The 24,712-nt window shown below is 49.2% G+C and overlaps 1 protein-coding gene across 4 annotated transcripts in view; it reads right to left on the bottom strand.

Annotated features, from left to right (window-relative positions):
- pak4 (p21 protein (Cdc42/Rac)-activated kinase 4) overlaps positions 1-24,712 on the bottom strand; it is a 107,007-nt gene that overhangs the window by 4,823 nt on the left and 77,472 nt on the right. For all 4 annotated transcript variants that reach the window (XM_038785877.1, XM_038785879.1, XM_038785878.1 and 1 more), the window contains exons 4-9: positions 15,835-16,602; positions 7,005-7,454; positions 4,306-4,439; positions 3,267-3,393; positions 1,424-1,549; positions 192-326 (exon numbers count right to left, since the gene is read on the bottom strand). In XM_038785877.1, coding sequence (XP_038641805.1) covers positions 192-326; positions 1,424-1,549; positions 3,267-3,393; positions 4,306-4,439; positions 7,005-7,454; positions 15,835-16,602 — 1,740 coding nt within the window. The remainder of the gene's footprint in view (positions 1-191; positions 327-1,423; positions 1,550-3,266; positions 3,394-4,305; positions 4,440-7,004; positions 7,455-15,834; positions 16,603-24,712) is intronic.

Raw genomic sequence — 24,712 nt, 5'->3', positions numbered from 1 at the left:
GAACTATCGGCAGTCTAGAAGGTTAATAATTACAAATTCCTGTCAATTCACCCGAGTGATAAAAACACAGAACCTGCTTTTGTAGCGAGTGTTGCTAATGGCTGGATTGTGACACATTACTTTTTTAAAAAGCTCCATTCCTCAGGGTGCCGGGTGAAGCCTTTGCATTAATGCATCGCACAACACGCTACCTTTTGACCGTTCTTCAACTTGGGAGGAAGGTTGTCCCGAATCATTTTCATAGCCTTAAGCGGCGGTTCATTGAAATACGGAGGTTCCCCATCGACCATCTCGATTACCATGATGCCCAGAGACCAGATATCCACCTTGAAACAAATTGAGGACATGAGTTAAACCCATGCCCAGCACAAAGATAAAGCCGTTTCAATGTTCTCCCAGTCGTTGGCATGGCAGCTAGACAGAAAACTACTCGAATCATTTCACCCATTTTCAGACCGTGAGCCAACGATTAGACAATGATGCCTTTCTTAACTGGACGCAATCGGATAAACATTTCCAGCACGACTCCAGGTTTAAAAGCAAAAACCTTCTTCGCTTTCTCCCATTTTCTCAAAAACATAATTGATTTCATACTCACTAACCCTGGATTTCCACCAGAATTTTTAGTTTTTTAATGATCTTGATTATCACAAGTAGGCTTACATTAACACTGCAATTAATTTTTTAAAAATAAATGTATTATTTATTTTTTTTTTTATTTATTATTATTTTTCCAATTAAGGGGCAATTTAGCGTGGCCAATCCACCTATCCTGCACATCTTTGAGTTGTGGGGGCGAAACCCACGCAGACACGGGGAGAATGTGCAAACTCCACACGGACAGTGACCCAGAGCCGGGATTCGAACTGGGATCCTCCACACCGCTGGGTCACTGTCTGTGCGGAGTTTGCACGTTCTCCCCGTGATTGCGTGGGTTTCCTCAGGGTGCTCCGGTTTCCTCCCACAGTCTAAAGACGCGCAGGTTAGGTGGGTTGGCCATGATAAATTGACCTTTGTGACCAATAAAAAAGGTCAGGAGGGGTTATTGGGTTGCGGGGATAGGGTGGAAGTGAGGGCTTAAGTGGGTCGGTGCAGACTCGATGGGCCGAATGGCCTCCTCTGCACTGCTATGCACTCTGGGGTAGCGAATGCCATAGACTCACAACCCTTTGGGAGCAGTTTTCCCTCAAATCTGTTGTAAATTTGCGACCTCTTATTCTAAGATCATGACCCCTCGTTTCACAATGCCCCACAAGAGGATGCTCGTTTTTCAGTGTCAAGTTTAGATAGGTAAGTTCCGATTTCAGTAAATATGTGTATGGTTGGTTTCATTAACGATGAATGTCAAATCCACCATTTTTACAAACTTATTCTCTCATTCCATAATTCTCAAGAAGACAAAAGAAAAGGCTGATTACGTTACCTCCGGTCCGTACGGCAACCGAGAGATCAACTCTGGCGCCATCCAGTAGGGGGTGCCCACCAGTGACTTGCGCCTCGGCACATCTTTTGAAACCTGAGCACAGAAGCCAAAGTCCGAGAGCTTCACCTTAAGAAAGACAAATGGACAGATTGTAAGCCAACGTAACGGCAACAACTCCTAGATTCTCTGCTTTCGAACTCCAGTCTCCCTGGGCGGGGAGATTCCTTTTAACATGAAATGCAATGGGGCAGTGCTGCAGTGGGTTAGCACTGCAGTCTCACGGCGCTGAGGTCCCAGGTTCGATCCCGGCTCTGGGTCACTGTCCGTGTGGAGTTTGCACATTCTCCCCGTGTCTGCGTGGGTCTCGCCCCCACAACCCAAAGATGTGCAGGGTAGGTGGATTGGCTACGCTAAATTGCCCCTTAATTGGAAAAAAAATTATGTACTTTTTTGTCTACCCTTTACCATTTTAAATCAAGTTATTACCGGGATGGATCGCATCCCTTCAAAGCTACACGTACCTCCCACTGCCCCCCACTCTAATTTTCTCTCTCCCTCTTGTTAGCTTACGTTTGTTTCCATGGACACCAGCCGTCAGTGAGCTCGATCCTGCCCGAGCTACCCTGACCGTGTGTCAACATCCCAGAAAGAGTCAGGAGGCAGGAAGCTAATCCAGGCTTTACTGGAACCCACCTCAATGAGCACAGAGAGGCAGAGAGTAGTTATTTAAAAACAAATATAGAGTATCCAATTTTATATTTCTTTTCTAATTAAGGGGCAATTTAGCGTGGCCAACCCACTTACCCTGTACATCTTTGGGTTGTGGGGGCTGAAACCCACGCAGACACGGGGGGAATGTGCAAACTCCACACAGACAGTGACCCAGAGCCGGGATTGAACCTGGGACCTTGGCGCCGTGAGGCAGCCGTGCTAACCCACTGTGCCGCCCTAATTTGTTTCTAATCTTGAAACAACCGAAATATTAACAAAACTAAAAGCACTTCAATTTTATATCCCTGTAATTTAAAAAATGGCAAATTTCCAACCTCCTGCAAGATGGGATATTGTAAGAGACTTTGCTACATCGCTCAGTGCAGTACCTTCTGCGGCCAGAAAGGGGCATACCTCCCCCACAAGATGAGAATTGTCTTCACAATGAAGGGCCACTATGATTATTATTACTGAATCCACAGGAGAAGGTAAGAAAGCCTGTGCATGCAGGAGAAAAGGCGCACAGGGGAGAGCGAGCACGTGAAGGTGAGGGGGAGCAAGTGAGGGGAGAGCAGCCACATGGAAGAGTGGCCTGGGAGTGTGAGAGCAATGTCCAACTCAATTACCAAATAATAATAATAAAAATAAATAATCGTCATTATTGTCACAAATAGGCTTACTTTAACACTGCCGTGAAGTTACTATGAAAAGCCCCTAGTCGCCACATTCCGGCGCCTGTTGGGGTACACAGAGGGAGAATTCAGAATGTCCAATTCACCTAACAAGCACGTCTTTCGGGAGTTGTGGGAGGAAACCGGAGCACCCGGAGGAAACCCACGCAGACAGGGGGAGAGCGTGCAGACTCCGCACAGACAGTGACCCAAGCCGGGAATTGAACCCGGGACCCTGGCGCTGTGAAACAACAGTGCTAATCACTGTGCTACCGAGCTGTCTGTCTCATATGCATGCAGGATAAGCATGATTTATAAAGTGCCAAACCAGCTACAACATGGGTAGATTAGGTGAATCACAATCACAGTTTAAATAATTCTGAAAAGGCGGCGTTTTAGATTCACACATCCAGTCCTGCCAGCCCTGCCCACGAAACCCAATTAATGAGCATCACACCTACCCTTCCGTCATGCGTTAAGAGAATGGAGTCGCTCTTGATGTCCCGGTGGATCACCCCCTGCGCGTGCAGGACGGCCAGCCCCTTGAGGACAGACAGGCAGACGGTTGCTATCTGCTCCTCGTTCATCCTGCAGCACAGTGTTAACATTCATTATCAGATAATTGCCGCTTGCATTCTCTGCACAAGATTCGTGGCCTGGTCAGGAGGGGCGCACTCCAATTATACCCCTTTGCCGCGATAATAGGATAAGAGACATTGCGAAATTTGTGGCAGCCAAAATCTTACAACAAAACGCAGCGTAAATTTAAGTGGAAAAGATTAAAGTTTTTTACTACAGAGGGGGCACATTCTCATACTTGTCCAGAACTGAATTCAGTACCGCAAAGGGCACTTTTAAAAGTGATCCAACAACTTTAGCTTTAAATGTCCCATTAGATTTGTTAATGTGCAATTTGTTCTCCTGGTATCTGGTGCGCTTAGTTAAATAACACATCAGTGTTTCACATCATTATTGGTGGAATGCATTGACCTGTTAAATGCTGTTAAAACAAATGATTTAGAACATAGAACATACGTATGGACCTTTATAATTCCCCTCCTTTAATTGAATCATTAATTACAGGCGGCTGATATTCAGCATGCTTTGCCCGAGCTGAGTCTTTGACTGACAATCAGTTTCACTTTTCACCCCGGGGCCATGGTCCAATTCTAACTGAGGTCTGCCAACTTCCTGCCCCCGTCACTCAAATACCCGCTTGGAGGAGGCACGCAGGATGATCTTTCTCGCCCTCTGCTGTAGCATCGGAGTTTGGTGTGGTAAGGAGCTCCCCCAAAACACATCATCAGGAGTCAGGGGGCTGTTGGGTGGGGGGGGGGGGGTGGGGTGTGTGTGGGGGTGTGGGGGTGGGGTGTGGGGTGAGGGGGTTGGGGGGTCACAGAAGCGAGATGCCATTGTACCGCAATAAAGCCATACATATTAGCTTCTGGCAATACTGGCCAGTCCCTGCATTAAACCACCACGTCACTGTATGACCCATACCTGGTATGCGTTACGATGTCCGTTAGCGCCCCTCCTTCCAGGAATTCCATCACCACCCACAGCTCATCATCCACCAGATAACTATTATACATCTCGACAACGTTTTCGTGATGGTAGTCTCGCATTATCACAACCTGCAGAGGAACGAAAGGAAGCCATGCCTGTGACTTGTTCCTGCAGGGAGAAAAGCTGCCTACCTCAGGCAGAGAGCTGTAACAATCTGACAAAGCCATCTCCCTCTCTCTCTGAAGATTTAAGGCTTGTAAAACATTTTATAGATTGCTATAGTTACACAGATGGCCGTGTAATCCTCCGTTTCGGGGCCGCCTTGCTTTCATCAGTTTTAATCAGACAGCCGCAGCATTTTGCATCAAACAATTTTTAAACGTAGATTGTCATAAACATCAATGCAACACACGGTAACATCAATTACTTACTAATGGCTACACATAGCACTGTAATGAAATACATGTCCCCCCCAGCACCATAGACTACAGTTGCGTAGAGTTTGTGATATGGGCAGCAGAGTGGTTAGCACTGCTGCCTCACAGCACGAGGGTCCCGGGTTCGATTCCGACCGTCTGTGTGGAGTCTGCACGTTCTCCCCGTGTGTGCGTGGGTTTCCTCCGGGTGCTCCGGTTTCCTCCCACAGTCCAAAGATGTGCAGGTTGGATGGGGTTATGAGGATAGGGGGAGGGAGTGGGCCGAGGGTAAGGTGCTCTTTCGGAGGGTTGGTGCAGACTCTATGGGTCGAATAGCCCCGGCACTGTAGAGATTCTACAGGTTTACCTAATTTGGACTGGCAACAGCTCAAATCTGACCACATAAAAAGAACTCAAAAAATCTGTTCATGTCCTTCAGGGAAGGAAGATACAAGCCTGAGCAAACATTCCCAAGTCGTGTACAGCACAGAAACAGCAACTGGCCCAAATGGTCAACTTTCCTGCTCCACACAAGCCTATTTCATCCAACCCGTACATGTTCATCGAGTTCTTCTTAAATGTATTTATACTAGGGCGGCACTGTGGTGCAGTGGTTAGCACTGCTGCCTCACGGTGCCGGGATCCCGGGTTCAATCCCGGGTCACTGTCCGTGTGGGGTTTGCACATTCTCCCCATGTCTGCGTGTTGTTTCACCCCCACAACCCAAAAGATGTGCGGGGCAGATGGATTGGCCACGCTAAATTGCCCCTTAATTTGATAAAAAGGAATTGGGTACTCTAAATTTAAGGAACAAAATTAGGACATTTTTTAAAAAAAAGAATAAGAACAGAAAGTGGCTCCTCTTGTGCCAGTACAGTCCCAGAGCTGGGCCGCACAACAATGTTCATTAATGCCTGAGACCGAGTACTACACTCTCATTATCCATGGTAAGATCAGATAAAGTTCAGAATGGTGCCAAAAGCAATTAACATGGACCCACTCTTTAAGCCCTATTTGTATGCAGGGCCCAAAGAGGGCGAGACTGGCTGGGTGGGTGGGGGTGGGGTGCGGGAAGGAAGGGGGATTGTGACTGTTTATTTCAAGATAAATCCCCTTCCACTAATCACTAAATCAAACAGCAGGAGGGTCAATTAGTGGTCACGTACTGAGTTAACTCACCTCAGACAGGACGTCAGTAACGGCTGCTACAAGTGTCTGCAATGTATCTAGGCTGGGGCAGGGTGGGGGAGAGTAGCGCATCAGTAACAATTCCCTCCCCAGTGGTAATTCAGTGACCCCTGCTGGCAATGAGTGAGGATCTTGTTGGGCTCAGATCCTCCCATGGTCGAATAGTCTACAGCCCCGGAACTTAAAAGTTAAAAAATTCAGAAATGGCTATCTGGGGTTTCGGGGAGAGAGAGAGGCATTAGTTTGGGGGAGAGAGAGAGAGGCATTAGTTTGGGGGAGAGAGAGAGAGGCATTAGTTTGGGGGAGAGAGAGAGAGGCATTAGTTTGGGGGAGAGAGAGAGAGGCATTAGTTTGGGGGGGAGAGAGAGAGGCATTAGTTCCCATCTGGACCTTGCAACACCTCGTCAACACCAGGAGGTAAAGGGAACAGAACAACCGCAGGAAGAAAGCGATAATCACTACCTGCGATTCACTCAAAGCTCCACACTTGTGACTGGGGTTACTGTGCGGATTAGCGAGGGAGAGAGAGCGAGCGAGAGCGAGAGAGGAGAGGAGAGAGAGCACGGAGAGTGAGAGAGCGCGAAAGAGGGAGAGAGAGAGAGGGAGAGAGAGAGAGCGCGAGAGAGAGAGCGCGAGAGAGCGAGAGTGAGAAAGAGAGCGAGAGAGAGAGCGGGAGAGAGCAAGCGCGAGAGAGAAAGAGAGAACGAGAGTGAGAGAGCAAGAGTGAGAGAGAGCGCGCAAGAGAGAGCGCGAGAGAGCGCGAGAGCGAAGGAGCGCGCGAGAGAGCAAGAGTGAGAGAGCGAGAAAGAGAGATAGAGGGAAAGCGACAGAGTGAGAGAGAGAGGGCACGTGCGAGAGAGAGAGAGCGCGAGAGAGAGAAAGAAAAGCTGGGGGAAAGCGAGCCAGAGAAAGATGCCCATTATGTAAGTTTGTGAGTTCACCAAGATTAACATGGTGGATAACAGCTTCCAAAGGTATGCACGGCTTGTGCGTTATTTAATATGAAGATAGCATTATTTATTAGAAGTGGGTTTCACATGTGACGAGCCGGCGATGGCCAGTGTAAGTTGGTCTCAGCCCCCACGTTACCTCATTAAAGAGCAGTTCTCGCCTCTGCTGTTTCCGCAAGTCCATTTTCTTCACAGCGACCAGCTTTCCTGTGCTCTTCACAGTGGCAATGCAGACAATGCCCGTCGAACCTTCGCCGATCTTAATAAAATTGTCCAGGTATGTTCTTGGATCTCCAGGGTCCACCACCATCTGGAGAGCCGCTCTGAATTGCTGATGTGAAACTCGCTGGGGCTCACGCTGGGGCGATCGTGACTCCAGGCCCTGGGGCTGTGCTGGGTAGGGGGCTGGAGAGTTTGGCTGTGCCACACGTGGCAAATGTGTGTCGGAGGCATGAGGAACCAAGCCTTGGTGTGCTGGCTCCGGGTAGCCTGGTCTATGGTGACTCTGCTGCACTTTGCTCACATTATTCTTCGCCATATTAGGCCCATTGTGTCGGACATCGTGCGGTATCCCCACTCGATGGTCAACCTTAACAAGACAAGGGGAGGAGTGGAGTGGGGAGGGAGAAAAGACATTTTGTTAGAATTGGTTGTACTTTTTCACCTGCAAAGTTATCTGTAGCTTCATCCTGAATTCAGTCATTGTCGACATTAACCGATTTTTTCACGGAGTTTGCAAACTGATGTCGAAACGTTTACCACGAGCCAGCCAGGACTCTCTTGTTCTGCAGTCAGGCGCGTTATCCACTGCGCCACACATTATCGACATTAACAATCAGGAAAGTCGACACATTGGTACGACGGTGAAACATGAAACCCGATGCAAATCATTGATTTACATACGTCTACCTCCTACCTACTAATGCAGTGTCCAGCAGTCTCTCTTATAGAATTTACAGTGCAGAAGGTCATTCGGCCCATCGAATCTGCACCGGCCCTTGGAAAGAGCAGCCCACTCAAGCCCACACCTCCACCCTATCCCCGCAACCCCACCTAATCTTTTGGACACTAAGGGACAATTTAGCACGGCCAATCTACCTAACCTGCTCATCTTTGGACTGTGGGAGTAAACCGGAGCACCCGGAGGAAACCCACGCACACACGGGGAGAATGTGCAGACTCCGCACAGTGACCCGAGGTTGGAATTGAACCTGGGACTCTGGAGCCGTGAAGCAATAGTGCTAACCATTGTTACCGTTAATTAAATTATACCCTTCACCTCTATCTTACCAATATAGTTAATATGCCATTAAATTTTTTAAATTTAGAGTTCCCAATTCATTTTTTTCCAATTAAGGGGCAATTTTGCGTGGCCAATCCACCTACCCTGCACATCTTTGGGTTGTGGGGGCGAAACCCAAGCAAGGGGAGAATGTGCAAACTCCACACGGACAGTGACCCAGAGCCGGGATTGAACCTGGGACCTCGGCGCCGTGAGGCAACAGTGCTAACCCACTGCGCCGCCGTGCTGCCCTGGGCAACAGGGCTAACCCTCTGCGCCACCGTACTGCCCCAGCATAAGCTACTTAACGGCTGTGCAGCTTTTCTGGGCATGCATCTTCATCATCACACTCCCACATCAATGTGGATGGCACGGTGGGACAGTGGCTAGCACTACTGCCTCGCAGCTCCAGGGACCTGGGTTCGATTCCGACTTCGGGTGACTGAGTGTACGGAGTCTGCACGTTCTCCCCGTGTGTGCGTGGGTTTCCTCCGGGTGCTCCGGCTTCCTCCCCCAGGCAAAAGATGTGCAGATTAAATGGATTGGCCGTGCAATTAGGTGGGGTTACGGGGGATAGGATGGTGGAGGGGAATTTTGCAATTCCCAAGGAATCCCAGGATGATCAAGAAAGGAATCCTGATTGTTCAGCAGTGCCTCAGGACTGTTGTAGAATCTTACGGTATAAGGGGAGGCCATTCAGCCCATTCTGCCTGGTCTGGCTTTCTGAGAGCCTCCACCTTGAAGACTGTGCCACCGGAAGAGGCCAAACAGGGACAGATTGAAGGGAGCAGGGTCACCACCCAGTCCTGGCTGGTTCAGAATGAACAATTTGTTCATTCGTGGTGTCGCATCGGAGGAACATCAGGAGGTAATTCAAGGGTAACTTATCTTCAACGGGACATCAGAAACACGCTAAACCTCAAAAATCACATTGTTACGGCTGAAAGGTGTAACTGTAACAGAACAACATCAATGGTCCCACAGCGTAGCACAAGAAATAGGGGTTGGCCACAAAGGACCACCTGACCCCTCCACCCCATTCAATGTGATCAAGACTGACCTCCTACTGAAACTCCACTTCAACAGATCCCATTATCCCACAATTACCCCCAAAACCTGTCGATCTCAGTCTTGAATCATCATCGACTCAGCATCTACAGCTCTCTCGCTAGAGAACTCCCGGGATTCACAATTTCTGTTCACAATGGCCGACTCCTTACCCTGAGGCTGTTGCACAACCATCCCACCCCCCCCCCCCCAATCCCCCAACCCCAGTTCTAGACTCATCAGACAGGAGTTGTCTCAAGCCCACTAAAAGTTTCATACGTTTCAATGTGCTCACCTCTCATTCGCCTGGACTCCAGGCAAAATGTTCATTCTACTTGAACTCTCCTCACAGGACAGTTCTCTCAATCCAGAAATCAGTCCAGTGAAACAGGCACGTTTGACAGAGAGAGCAGAGAGCAAGAGAGAGAGAGAGAGAGAGAGAGAGAGAGAGAGAGAGAGCGAAAAAGGGAGCAAGTGAGCAAAGAGAGAGAGCGTGAGAAGCGAACATGAGAGCGAAAAAGAGCAAGTGAAGAGAGCGTGAGAAGCGAACATGAGAGCGAGAGAGAGCCGCGCGGAGAGAGAGAGCGTGCGCGCATGAGAGAGAGCGCGAGAGAGAGAGAGCGCGAGAGAGAGAGAGAGCGCGAGAGAGAGAGCGCGAGAGAGAGAGAGAGCGCGAGAGAGAGAGAGCGCGAGAGAGAGAGAGCGCGAGAGAGAGAGCTCGAGAGAGAGAGAGAGCGCGAGAGAGAGAGAGAGAGAGCGGCGAGAGAGAGAGAGAGAGCGCGAGAGAGAGAGAGAGAGCGCGAGAGAGAGAGAGAGAGCGCGAGAGAGAGAGAGAGAGCGCGCGAGAGAGAGAGAGAGAGAGCGCGAGAGAGAGAGAGAGAGAGCGCGAGAGAGAGAGAGAGAGAGCGCGAGAGAGAGAGCGTGCGAGAGAGAGAGCGTGCGAGAGAGAGAGCGTGCGAGAGAGAGAGCGTGCGAGAGAGAGCACACACGAGAGAGAGCACACACGAGAGAGAGCACACACGAGAGAGAGCACACACGAGAGAGAGCACACACGAGAGAGAGCACGCACGAGAGAGAGCACGCACGAGAGAGAGCACGCACGAGAGAGAGCACGCACGAGAGAGAGCACGCACGAGAGAGAGCACGCACGAGAGAGAGCACGCACGAGAGAGAGCACGCACGAGAGAGAGCACGCACGAGAGAGAGCACGCATGAGAGAGAGCACGCACGAGAGAGAGCACGCACGAGAGAGCACGCACGAGAGAGAGCACGCACGAGAGAGAGCACGCACGAGAGAGAGCACGCACGAGAGAGAGCACGAGAGAGAGAGCGCGCACGAGAGTGAGAGCGCGCACGAGAGTGAGAGCGCGCGCGAGAGAGAGAGCGCGCGCGAGAGAGAGAGCGCGCGAGAGAGAGAGCGCATGCACGCGCGAGAGAGATAGAGAGAGCGCGCGAGAGAGAGCACGCAGGCGAGAGAGCGTGCGGGCGAGAGAGAGAGAGCGTGCGGGCGAGAGAGAGAGAGCGTGCGGGCGAGAGAGAGAGAGCGTGCGGGCGAGAGAGAGCGTGCGGGCGAGAGAGAGAGCACGCGCGAGAGAGAACTCGCACGAGAGTGAGAACGCGCGCGAGAGTGAGAACGCGCGTGCAAGAGAGCGCGCGAGAGAGACAGCGCGCAAGAGAGACAGCGCGCAAGAGAGACAGCGCGCAAGAGAGACAGCGCGCAAGAGAGAGCGCGCGCAAGAGAGAGAGCGCGCAAGAGAGAGAGCGCGCAAGAGAGAGCGCGCGAGAGAGAGAGAGCGCGCGAGAGAGAGAGAGAGAGTGGGCGCCCGAGAGAGAGTGGGCGCCCGAGAGAGAGCGCGCGCTCGAGAGAGAGCGCGCGCCCGAGAGAGAGCGCGCGCCCGAGAGAGAGCGCGCGCCCGAGAGAGAGCGCGCGCCCGAGAGAGAGCGCGCGCCGAGAGAGAGCGCGCGCCCGAGAGAGAGCGCGCGCCCGAGAGAGAGCGCGCGCCCGAGAGAGAGCGCGCGCCCAAGAGAGAGCGCGCGCCCGAGAGAGAGCGCGCGCCCGAGAGAGAGCGCGCGCCCGAGAGAGAGCGCGCGCCCGAGAGAGAGCGCGCGCCCGAGAGAGAGTGTGAGAGGGGGAGCGAGACAGATAGGGCGAGACAGAGAGCAAGGGTAAAACGAACAAGCTGCCTAATTTAAAAGTGACATCCTGAACACGCGACTGTATCCCTCCCACCCCACATCATTTACAACATACAATTCTCATTCTTCACACCAATCCAGCATTCACCAAAAGGAACCTTTGTTAAAAGCAACCACAGAGAAGTATCGTTATATGTACCATATCTGAAATATTTTCTTATTGAAATATAAACTACCGGTATAAATCTTTTAAGTTGCATTAAATGCTCTGATGTCACAGCAGCTTGTGTCATAAAGCAGCTTAACTGCCTGAAGCTTTTAACAGACAAGACACAGTTACTGGCCACAAACACATTAATCCTCCCACCCCAATGGGACTGCCATCGATGACGCTCAAAAACCCGAGATTTCAATGCAAACATTGTGGACACTTTTCTTCAACAGAACTCCAGCCACCCCTACCCCCGCCCTAAACTCTGCCGGCTGGAAGGACAGGGAAAGTAGTTGCCTGGAACACCACCATCTTCAAGTGTCGTGCCCGCCGCTCACTGTCCTGACTTGGAAACGTATCGCTGTTCCTTCACTGACACTGGAATGCTCTCCGTAACATCACCGTGGCTATGCCCTTTCACCACACAGACTGCGGTGGTTCAAGGCAACTGCTCACCTTCGAGGGCACTTAGGGGTGGGCAATAAATGAAATGAAAATCGCTTATTGTCATGAGTAGGCTTCAATGAAGCTACTGTGAAAAGCAGACCTAGTCGCCACATTCCGGCGCCTGTCCGGGGAGGCTGGTACGGGAATCGAACCATGCTGCTGGCCTGCTTGGTCTGCTTTCAAAGCCAGCGATTTAGCTGAGTGAGCTAAACCAGCCCCTAAATGCTGTCTTTGCCAGTGACACCTGTATCCCTTGAAAGAATCAAAGAAACAATTGGTGGACGATCAGAGGCAGGGAGTACTACCCAGGCTGTTCTCATCAAGGCCTGAGGAGGCCAGGTTTTGTGCTCCGTATGTAAGGGAGGACGTGATGGCCTTGGAAAGGGTCCAGAGGAGGTTCACAAGAATGATCCCTGGAATGAAGAACTTGTTGTAGGAGGAACGGTTGAGGACTCTGGGTCTGTACTCGTTGGAGTTTAGAAGGATGAGGGGGGATCTTATTGAAACTTACAGGATACTGCAAGGCATAGAAAGAGTGGACGTGGAGGGGATTTTCCACTAGTAGGAAAAATAGAAGCAGAGGCTACAATCTCAGACTAATGGGATGATCCTTTAAAACAGAGATGAGGGGGAATTTCTTCAGCCAGAGGGTGGTGAATCTGTGGAACTCTTTGCCACAGAAGGCTGTGGAGGCCAAATCACTCAGTGTCTTTAAGACAGAGATAGATAAGTTCTTGATTAATATGGGGAACAGGGCTTATGGGGAGGAAGCAGGAGAATGGGGATGAGAAAAATATCAGCCATGATTGAATGTTGGAGCAGACTCGATGGGCCGATTGGCCTAATTCTGCTCCTATGTCTGATGGTCCTATGGAAAGGGGTTAGGCGACTCTGTCAGCCAGAGGTGTTGCAGGGTCAGCCAAGAAGGAAGGAAGGAATCGTAGTGAAACCCTGGGAGAAGGTGCTCCTTTTCCACAGAATTGCACGACCTGACTGAACCTGGGTCTCTTGGCCAGAACCCCATCTCACCCATTTATAAGCACAGGCACATACCGGCTACAAAGATTCAAATGAAAAAAAACACAGCCATAAAAACACTGATCTTTGATAGTTCAATGGGTTACGTGTAAATGGAGAAAGGGCATTGAAAATGGACAGCTTCGCTGCTATTAAAAGCTAGCAATTAGGTGATCACAAATGAGCATGATGTACTTACTCTCAAGCGTTCCCACACCAGTTTATCAGTTGGGACGGGAACACCAGGAACGATACTAACCACAAGTGAACAGTTCTTATTGTGCAATTTTGCACAGTACACACGTCACCCCTACTATTGTACTGACAAAGGAACAGGAGGCAAGCACTTAGCCCCTCAGACCTGTTCAATTAAATCATAGCCGATCGGTATCTCAACTCCATTCACTTGTCTTAGCTCCATATCGATTAATATCCTGACCCAAAAACAATCGCTACCTCAATGTTTAATTGTTCCTTATTCGCAACAGATCCCTGGAGGAGAGTGTTCCAGGTTTCCATGACCCTTTGGTGAAGAAGTGTTTCCTGATATTGCCCACGTATGACCGCTCTCGAATTTTAAGGTTATGCCCCCCTCCCCATGATCTGCACTCTGCCAAAACAGAGAAGGGTTTCTCTCCATCTACCCCCTCAAATACTTAAATCGCCTTAATCTTCAATACTTCAGGGTACACAAACTTATTCTGTGCAACCTGGCCTTGTAATTTAACCCCACAGTCTTGGTATCATTCTGATACAAGCATATCAATTAAGGGCAGGATGAGGCCATTCGGCAGGAGGATAGACAAGATTGTGGCTGCCTCACGACACCCCCCCCCCCCCCCCCCACCCCCCCACCAATCCCCTTACCCCCTAGCCTTGTCAATCAAGAATCCATCTAGCCCGGCCTCAAAAGTATTTAATTGCTGTGTCTCCACCCCTCGCTGGGAAAGAGAATTCAGCAGACACAGGACCCTCAGAGAAAAAAAACCTAATCTCTGTCTTCAGTGGGAGACCCCTTATTTTTAAACAGTGTTCCCACTGGTTCCAGTCTCTCCCACAAGGGGAAACATCCTCCCCACGTCCACCTAGTCTCCTCTCCTCAGCACCTTTGTACGTTTCAATAAGATCACCTCGCGTTCTTCCAAACTCCAGTGGATTCAGATCCAACTTGTCCCAACATTTTCTCAAAACATAAACCCTTTGCCCTAGGAATCAACAGAGTGAACTTCCCCTGAAATGTTTCCAATGCAATTATGTCCTTTCTCAGGTAAGGAGACCAGAATTGTACACAGTTCTCCAGTTGTGGTCGGACCAACGCACTGTAAGAAAACTTCCCTCCTTTTATATTCCATTCCCTTTGCTATAATAGAGTCATAGATGTTTACAGCATGGAAACAGGCCCTTCAGCCCAGCTGGTCCATGCCGCCCAGTTTCTATCACTAAGCTAGTCTCAATTGCCCGCATTTGGTCCATATCCCTCCATACCCACCCTGCCCATGTAACTATCTAACTGCTTCATAAAAAACAAAATTGCACCCGCCTCTACCACTGCCTCTGGCAGCCCGTTCCAGATGCTCACCCTCCTGTTACATAATTTCTCCTCTAGTCTCTTTTGTATTTCTCCCCTCTCACCTTAAACCTATGCCCTCTAGTTCTAGACTCCTCTACCTTTGGGAAAAGATGTCGACTATCTACCTTATCTATGCTCATAATTTTATAGACCTCTAGAAGATCACCTCTAAGCCTCCGGCACTTCAGGGAAAAAAGTCCCAGCCTATCCAGCCTCTTCTTATAACTCAGACCATGAAGACCTGGTAGCATCCTCGTAAATCTCTTCTGCACTGTTTCTAGTTTAACAATATCCTTTCGATAATAGGGTGACCAGAACTGAACACAGTATTCCATGTGTGGTCTTACTAATGTCTTGTACAACTTCAACTAAACTTCCCAACTCCTGTATTCAATGTTCTGACCAATGAAATCCAGCATGCTGAATGCCTTCTTCACCACCCTGTCCACCTACAACTCCACCTTCAAGGAGCTATGAACCTCTACCCCTAGATCTCTTTGCTCTGTAACTCTCCCCAACACCCTACCATTAACTGAGTAGGTCCTGCCCGGATTTGATCTACCAAAATGATAAACAACAACATTCCACTTGCCTCCTTAATCACTGCATACTAACTTTGCGATTCATCTACCAGGGCAACCAGATCTGTCTGTACTCAGAGTTCTGTAATATCTCTATTTAAATAATATACTAATCGTCTGTTCTTCCTGCCAACACTGTCTCATATAATACTCAATCTGCCAATATCTTTTCCCATTCACTTGGCCGGTTTAGATTCCTTGGCAGACTCATGTCCTCTTCACAACTTACTCTCCTGCCTAATTCTGTCTCGCCAGCAAATTTAGAAGGCATACTTTTGGTGCCGTCATCCAAGTCGTCAATCTAGACTGTAAAATGAAGAATCCGTGCATCACTTCCTCGAAAACAAATAAGATCCAGAACAGAATGTGTTACTCTAAATGGGGCCCAAACCCAGAGCCTTCTACAACTTGAACTTAGCTTCCACTCTCTGCATTTGATATTGCAGCCCCTGGGAGATAAAGGGCAACACTGCATTAACTTTTTAAATTATATTTCAGTCCATGGGCCCCTAAATCTCTGCTCCTGCACACTTCCTAACTGCTTATCGTTTACAAAATACTATTCCTTCTTAAGTCAAAAGTGAGTGACGTCAAACTACCCCACATTTTTGCCCCTTCATCTAACAAAATGCTCATCATCGCTCTAACAAGGAGGTTAGCATACAGCCATTGCCAGACCTGATTGCTGGTGCCTCGGTGTGCTCCCGTCTCGGCCATGGGGTAGGTGTTGAAGGGTCTCCCGGTTTGGTGGGTGGTCTTCATCGTTCCATCGGCACCAGGAGCATTTGGAGGATGGATATTGGGGCCAGAAAGGGGCCGCTTGTCCCTTGGGGACTGTGGGCTGGTCTCTCCTGTGTACGTAGATTTCGGCCTCTTGTCGGAACTTTCATTTCTCTCCCGCCGCGAATTGCGTTCCTGCGAATTTGCAGGCTCACTGAAACCGACGTGGTTTCCTTCCCGATCGCTCGGGTGGTCTCTCCTGCCGTCTGGCCTGTCCTGCGTTTTGGTCTTGCTGTCAGGGTGCCTGTGGTGATCAGGGCGGGGATCCCTGCTGTTATGGTTATTGGGCCGGCTTCCCCCAGTCCTGCTCGGCTCCTGACCCCTTGGCTGTTGCGGGTGAGCCCGGCTGTCGTCCCGCTCAACATTCCGGTTCCTTTGCCTGTCCTCCCTGCCTTGGTCCCGCTCGTCCCGGGATTCTGGCTTGCCCCGCTCACTTCTCCCCTGGTGGTCATGGTGTCTGTCCAGCTCAGCTGGGTACATGCTCTTGGAGTGGGCCTCATGCATTCCATTCTTGTGCAGTCCATCCTGAATGGGGTCTTGGCGGAGCAGAGAGGGTGGGCTCCCTCGCCGCAGGGAATTGGAACGAGTCACAGAAACATTCTCAAATTCATCCAGGAGCCAGTTGAGAGAGCCGTCAATTCCGATTTTGCTTCCTCGGACAATGGCCTGAAACACAAAAGTTAAAAAGAGTGTAGATATTAATTCAAAGAGACAAGAGAGGCAGTCATTGAGGATTCTCAGAATTGTTGCTGTACAGAAGGCCATTCAGCCCACTGTTTCTGAGCCGGCTCTCCAAATTATGACTTAGGCCAGACCCCTGCACATTGTGACTTAGTGCCAGACCCCTGACTTAGTGCCAGACCCCTGACTTAGTGCCAGCCCCCTGACTTAGTGCCAGACCCCCTGACTTAGTGCCAGACCCCCTGACTTAGTGCCAGCCCCCTGACTTAGTGCCAGACCCCTGACTTAGTGCCAGACCCCTGACTTAGTGCCAGACCCCCTGACTTAGTGCCAGACCCCCTGACTTAGTGCCAGACCCCCTGACTTAGTGCCAGACCCCCTGACTTAGTGCCAGACCCCCTGACTTAGTGCCAGACCCCCTGACTTAGTGCCAGACCCCCTGACTTAGTGCCAGACCCCCTGACTTAGTGCCAGACCCCCTGACTTAGTGCCAGACCCCTGCACATTGCTTCTACTCAAATAATCATCTAATGGCCTCTTGAATGCCTTGATTGGACCTGCCTTCACCACACTAGGGCCAGCACGGTAGCACAAGTGGCTTCACAGCGCCAGGGTCCCAGGTTCGATTCCCTGCTGGGTCACTGTCTGTGCGGAGTCTGCACGTTCTCCCCGTGTCTGCGTGGGTTTCCTCTGGGTGCTCCGGTTTCCTCCCACAGTCCAAAGACGTGCAGGTTAGGTGGATTGGCAATGCTAAAATTGCCCTTAAGTGTCCAAAAAAGGATAGATGGGGTTACTGGGTTACGGGGATAGGGTGGAAGTGAGGGCTTAAGTGGGTCGGTGCAGACTCGATGGGCCGAATGGCCTCCTTCTGCACTGTATGTTCTATCAGACAGCGCATTGCAGGCCTGAACCACCCAGTGTGTGAATAAGTTTTTTCCCACATCATACTTGCGAACGAGTTTCTGATTTAAGGATTAGAAACACAATAAAGCTGAATAATGTCCCCAGCCTCCGTGGGTGGCACCCCAGCCTTGGGAGTCGGCAGGTCATCGTCGGGTTCAAGGTCCACTCCGCAGATCTGAGTCGGCAATCTGACAATTTCAGTGCAGTACTGAGGGAAGGCTGCATTGATAGAAGCACGTTAAGGAAGCCCTGGACGAGATGTTAATCCGGGACACGACTCGTGTGTGTGCAGGTCACTATCACAGTGTGCTGCCCACTATCCTTCCTTAAAATAACTCCCCGTCCAAACTCTCACACGGCTGCAGGAATAACATTTATTGGTGTCTTTGGAACAATGTTAAAATAAGAATTACTGTGTCGGAGGAAGATTTCTCCCCAAGTCATTTCCAAACAATATGGGGGAAATAAAACAAACATAGAAAGGTATCAGGTGGCAACAGTGGAATCCAATGTTCCATGAAGAATGCTGTGGTAAATGAGCATGCATCTCTCAATGTAGCGTAAACAGCGCTGTTTACGTTGAACCATTTAAATTGTGCTGTTCTCACGGAGGGCCTTTCTCCTGGAAGATTTTTTTCCACAAAAAAAAAGCACGCCAGAAATGATTTTAAAATAACTGAAAGCAGGATTTGATCTGGAACCTTCAACAGATCGAGCTGCAATATACAGATAGACGGTCCGGTGAGTGGATTACACCTGTTGCGGCTCCTGCAGACGCTCTGATTTGAATCATTTTTATGAACTCCATCCAGAGTCCTGCTTTTTGATTTGCATTTGAAAATGCTGGGGAGAGGAGGAAACTAAGCCAGGTCGTACTGGACAGGGGTGGGCAGAGGGGGCATCGAGACATCTTGGCAAAGGAAAGAAAGGAGACATCCTATAATGGAGAGAGGTAGACAGGGGAAGCATGTGGGAGAGCAGAGGGGGGGAGCATGATCATGGAATTAGAATTCCTGCAATGCAGGAGGCCATTCGGCCCATCAAGTCTGCACCAACCCTCTGAAAGGAAATGAAATGAAATGAAATGGAAATCGCTTACTGTCACAAGTAGGCTTCAAATGAAGCTACTGTGAAAAGCCCCTAGTCGCCACATTCCGGCACCTGTTCGGGGAGGCTGGTACGGGAACTGAACCGTGCTGGCCTGCTTTAAAAGCCAGCTCTTTAGCCCTGTGTTAAACCAGCCCCTGGTTTAGAGCACCTTACCTAAGATATTGGACAACTTATCAAATCCTTTCAGGATTAACAAACTAATGGGGGAGAACTGATTCATCTATAGGGCAACAGAGCAATAATAGGACAGAAATTTAAAAAAACAAGCTATGGTTCTGCTAAGAGACTTTTAAAAAAACCTATTCGGCCATAAGCGAGACGGAATTCTTCAGTAAATAGCAAATGTCATAGTCATACAGCACAAAAAAGGCCCTTCGGCCCATCTTTCTGCACCGGTCAAAAACAACCTGACTATTCGAAACCCATTTCCCAGCACTTGGCCCAGAGCCGTGTCTGCTCTGGGATCACAAGCGCACATCTAAATACTTCTTAAATGTCATGAGGGTCTCTGCCTCCACCATCCTTTAAGACAGCAAGTTCCAGACTCCCACCACACTCTGGATGAAAAGGTTTTTACTCACATCCCCTCTAAACCTCCTGCCCCTCACCTTAAATCTCTGCCCCCTGGTCATTGATCCCTCCACCAAGGGAAAAAGTTCTTCCTGCCTACTCTATCTGTGCCCCTCATAATTTTATATATCTCAATCATGTCCCCCCTCTGCTCCAAGGAAAACAACCCCAGTCTATCCGATCTCTCTTCATAACTAACACTCTCCAGCCCAGGCAACATCCTGGGGAATCCCCTCTGCCCCCTTTCCCAGTGGCTATCACATCCCGACTATAATGTGGATTCCAGAACTGGTCACAATACTCCAGCTGTGCCCTAACCAACATTTTATACAGTTGAATGTATTCAGCAAAATGTGCTATCATCTCAACTAAAAGAAAATGTGCAAAGAGAATTTGGTGATTACAATGTTGGTTGTACTTTAGTTTTATAGGCGGCATGGTAGCACAGTGGTTAGCATTGCTGCTTCACAACACCACGGACCCAGGTTCGATTCCCGGCTTGGGTCACTGTGCGGAGTCTGCACGTTCTCCCAGTGTCTGCGTGTGTTTCCTCCGGGTGCTCCGGTTTCCTCCCACAAGTCCCCAAAGACATGCTTGTTAGGTGGATTGGACATTCTGAATTCTCCCTCTGTGTACCCGAACAGGCGCCGGAATGTGGCGACTGGGGGATTTTCACAGTAACTTCATTGCAATGTTAATGTAAGCCTACTTGTGACAATAAAGACGATTCAAAATCAGCAAAAAGGCCACATTTTCTTCAAAAATGGTCAGAATTTTCATTTCTGCATTTCCTATTTCCAATGGACAAATTTTCACACCATAGAAAGGTATATGCTGAGGCTAGGCTACGTCCATGATGTGACATGCGTATTTACAAATCTCAGTACTTTGAAGCTATTTCTTCAGCGATACATCATGGAGCCATTCCCACATCCAATCTCTCCCTCTAGGATCAAAATGGGAAATGTTTTGGCCTTGGTACAGCTCCAAGGTGCATCCACCCACAGAGGCATCAGTGAGCTATACACAAGGTACAGAATCAGGACATTTGGCCCAACTGATCCACGCCAGTGATTATACTGCACATGAGCTCCCAACCATTTAATTTCAGCTAACCTGCCCACTTCTTTCACCCGCATTTACTTAGTTTCAAGTAGAAGGTTCCAAACCCTCACCACTGCCCGGGTAAAGTAGTTTCTCCTGAATTCCCCCATTGGGTTTATGATTGGTGGCCATCCCATGTTTAAGGCTCCTCATGCTGATCTCCTCCACAAGTAGAAACATCTTGCCAACATTCACCCTCTGAAAAACTTTCACACTTTACAAGATGCCAGCGGGGTCCTCTCTCCCCCCCCCCCCCCCCCCCCCTCTCCCCTCTCCCTCTCCCTCTCCCCCCCTCCCCCCTCCCCCTCACCCCGCCCACAGCCCATTCTTTTCAAAAAGACATCAGCCCCATCTTTCAGTCTCCGCTTGCTGGTTATAACCGATCCGCTCTGGTGTTCTGTACGGAATGCTGTCAATGGTTCCAGTCGATAGTTGTGGATTGTGAGAGGCCTGTTGGCCAACTTGCGGTGCAGCATTCCAGGTCGGCGGAAAGAGAGTCTAAATTTAGGAGGTAGGATTATCAGACAGGCTGCACTCCGATCTCTGGGCCACACAGGTGGCACTGTTACAAATTGGAATTAATGACACAAAGTGCTCATACCTATGTACTCAGCAAGAAGGGGGGACTGTTACCGATCTCAGCACATTGTAGTTACTGGTTTAAAAAATGCACCATTGAGCCCATACCCTTACAACATAGTTGATCTGGGGAGGTGGCAGTGCAGTGGTATTAATGCTGGATTAGTAATCCAGAGAGCCATGGTAATATGGGAAAATCCCACCATGGCAGATGGTGAAATTTGAATTCATAGAAATCTGGAATTAAAAGTCTAATAATGACAATAATGTCCTTTAGGGGAAATAAATCTGCCGTCCTTATCTGGTCTGGCCTGTATGTGACTCCCTCCTAAATCCCTCTAACTCTCTCTCTCCTCTTTCAAGATGCTCCTTAAAACATACCCCTTTGACCTCCCAATGTAGCTCGGTGTCAAATTTTGTTTTGCGAAACTCCAATGGAGTGTTTTGAAACATTTTATGACATTAAAGGTTCCATATAAACACGAGGCGTCTTGGGAGGCACTGTCTTGCTCAACCAAGGTGCTGACGGAATTTTGCGGCGATTACTTCCACAGAATCCCTATAGAGCAGGAGGAGGCCATTTGGCCCATCGAGTTAGCATGACCCCTCCCCCCCCCCCCAAAGAGCACTCTACATAGGCCCAGCCCCCATGCATTTAGCAAGGCCAATCCACCTAACCTGCACATCTTTTGTTTTAAAATTTTAGAGTACCCAAATCATTTTTTCCAATTAAGGGGCAATTTAGCGATGCCAATCCACCTATGCTGCGCATCTTTGGGTTGTGGGGGGTGAAACCCACTCCAACATGTGAAGAATGTGCAAACTCCACACAGACAGTGACCCAGAGCTGGGATCGAACCTGGGACCTCGGCGTCGTGAGGGAGCAGCGCTATCCACTGCGCCACCGTGCTGCCCCAACCTGCACATCTTTGGACTGTGGAAGGAAACCGGAGCACCCGGAGACACGTAGACATGGGGAGAATGTGCAGACTCCGCACAGACAGTCACCTGAGGTCGGAATCGAACCGGGGTCCTTGGCGCTGTGAGGGAGCAGACCTAACAACCGTGCCATGCATGATGGTCAAAGCGTGTGAAAAGTACACAGAAAAAGCTGCCAAGGAACCCGCAATCTCTGGGCTGGCCCTTTGAAAATATCTGCCAAGTGAAAAGACTAGTTGGCTGGATGACTGCATTAAAAGGTCATGGGTCAGCTTGCTGAAGATTATGGGTAGCATCATTGGGTGTATGCTCGACTCCTGTCGACATCGGCACTTTGTATGTTTGCCGTTGACTTCAGCCAACAATCAAATGGATTTGTAGCCTGTGTCTCTATAGAGACCGTGGTGTAGACTTTGATGTGAAATTGATCCGATGTCATTTTTACTCGAGGTCTGTAGCTGCTAATTCAATTCCATGAACGAAACACTGATCTGCAGAATATCTGATTCTCTGGCAACTCAATAGCTACAGCGCATTGCTTGGGATAATTTGCTACCACTCATTTGTTCTTACAGACAAGTTACTCACACCAAATATTGATTGGTAACGACCAAGGGAAAAAATTGGAACTTGCTGGAAGGGGCAGTGGTTTCAATGTTGATCTTGCTGGAAGAAAGGACCATGCTTATGCCTGTCTCCACAGCACCATGCAGAGAGAAAAATAAAAGTATTTGGAAAATCAGAGAGGGAGAAGATAATATCACAGATTGGGATATGCGTGGCGAACACGTACGGCGCTGAGGACCCGGATTCGAATGCCGGCCCTGGGTCACTGTCCGTGTGGAGTTTGCACATTCTCCCCGTATCTGCGTGGATTTTACCCCCATAACCCAAAGATGTACAAGGGTAAGTGGATTGGCCAAGCTAAATTGCCCCTTAATTGGGGAAAAATGAATTGGGTACTCTATAGAGACCGTGGTGTAGACTTTGATGTGAAATTGATTGATTGTGAAATTGATGTGAAAACTTTTTTTAAAAAGATGTAATGATTATAAAAGTGTCCCAGGACAGATCCCCCCCTCCTCGTCAAGCTTAGTTTACTGCCTCTCCCGCCACATTGGCATCAAAGCCTTCAGCTGTCGGATCCCGGTTACTGCCTTTCTAAATCATGCCATCTGCCATAGGACAGAAGTAGGCCACTCGGCCCACTGAAACTGTTCATGGCTGAACTGATATGAAAATCCTCAATTCCATTTTCCCACCTTATCCCCATAACCCTTGATTCCATTAGAAATCTGTCTACCTCAGCCTTGAACATACTTAATGACCCAGCCTCTACTGCTCTCTGCGGTAGATTTGCTACCCTCAGAGAAGAAATTCCTCATCTCTGTCTGAAATAGGCAACCCCTTACTCTGAGATTCTTCCCTCTGGTCCTAAACTCTCACACAAGAGGAAACATCCTCTCAGCATCGACCCTGACAAACCCCCCGAGAATCCTCTCAATAAGGTTCTCCCTCATTCTTCTAAACTCCACTGAGTACAGGCCCAACCTACTCAACCTCTCCTCATAAGAAAATCCCTCCGTACCCGGGATCAACCTAGTGAACCTTCTCTGGACGGCCTCCAATGCCGGTATATCCTTCCTTAGATAAGGGGAGGAAAACTGTTCAGTGTTCCAGATGTGGTCAAACTAGTGTCCTGTAGTTTTAGCAAGACTTTCCTATTCCCTACTAAACTAAACCGTACTCTACCTAATCCCGTCTATTCTGGATCCAAACGCCACACCCAGTGCTGGTGAACCACACTGATGAATGCAACAAAAAAAATTGACACTGAAAATCAACAAAGCGTTGTCCTGCCAGGGTAATTCTTTGTTCCAAAAAAGTGGCACCTCCTGTAGTGCTGCGTTCCCTCAGCAACGCACTGGGAGTGTCAGCCTCGACTCTGCGCCCAACTCCGTGGAACGGGTAACTCTCTGACGCAGATCCGAGGGCGCTTCCCACAGAGCCAGGACAAGTCACTGACAGACTTCAACGGCTGTCGTGGCAACTGATCCCGGAAATATGGCAAACAAGTCGGTGATCCCAGGTGGATTGGCAAGTCGAAAAATTAGCCCTCCAAGTCAAAGATTTGCAAACCGACTTTGACCTGCGACAGCACAGAAACCTTGATCAAAATTCCCATCAAAGTGGCCGCTTGCTCATCCGGTTTAATCCACCCCGGGAAACTCAATGTGTCAGAGAGAGAGAGAGAGAGAGAGCGAGAGGAGAAGAAAATCAAAATCAAGCCAACATGCAACAGATTAAACTGTAAAGTGCCCAGTGTGTGGGAGAATTGCCTTCTGCTGAAAGAGAATCTCTCACTCGGGTGTTTCAAAGGATAAAAGAATATCTGTTATATAAGGGTGATTTTTAGCAAGCTTCTCATGTCCACTCAGGTTTAACAACTACTTCTATTAAGGAGTGGGCAAGTGTGTTCACAAGGGGAAAGAAAATCAAGGATAGAATGAATAGCTGAAACTGGTTACAGGGGCTGTTGACATGCCAAGGTCACAGACACATCTCTCAGTCTTCAAAATTCCAATGTGGGAAACAGCGGAAAAACTGTCCAACCATCGAAATAATACACCTGGGAAACCATGTCACTGGATCCCAGTCCCGCCACTCTGCCATCGAGGCTCTGCTCAGGGCTAAACTCGCAAAGGCAGCTTTTCTCCCATGCCTTTGTTCATATTGCATTTTGGTGTTTCTTGCTAATTTATTTTAGGGGGCTGTGGGATTTTGGATTCTATGCGCCGTCAATATAGTGGTGCAGTGCTCCCCCAGCACATTCTGGCCTCAACCACCAGTAGCCTCGTCCAAATGATGTTATCATTAGAAATTTTCAAAT

Source organism: Scyliorhinus canicula, chromosome 27 (assembly GCF_902713615.1).
Source record: "Scyliorhinus canicula chromosome 27, sScyCan1.1, whole genome shotgun sequence".
Taxonomy (NCBI): domain Eukaryota; kingdom Metazoa; phylum Chordata; class Chondrichthyes; order Carcharhiniformes; family Scyliorhinidae; genus Scyliorhinus; species Scyliorhinus canicula.
The sequence above is the reverse complement of the archived record's forward strand: the minus strand, read 5'-3'. Positions and strand labels throughout refer to the sequence as shown.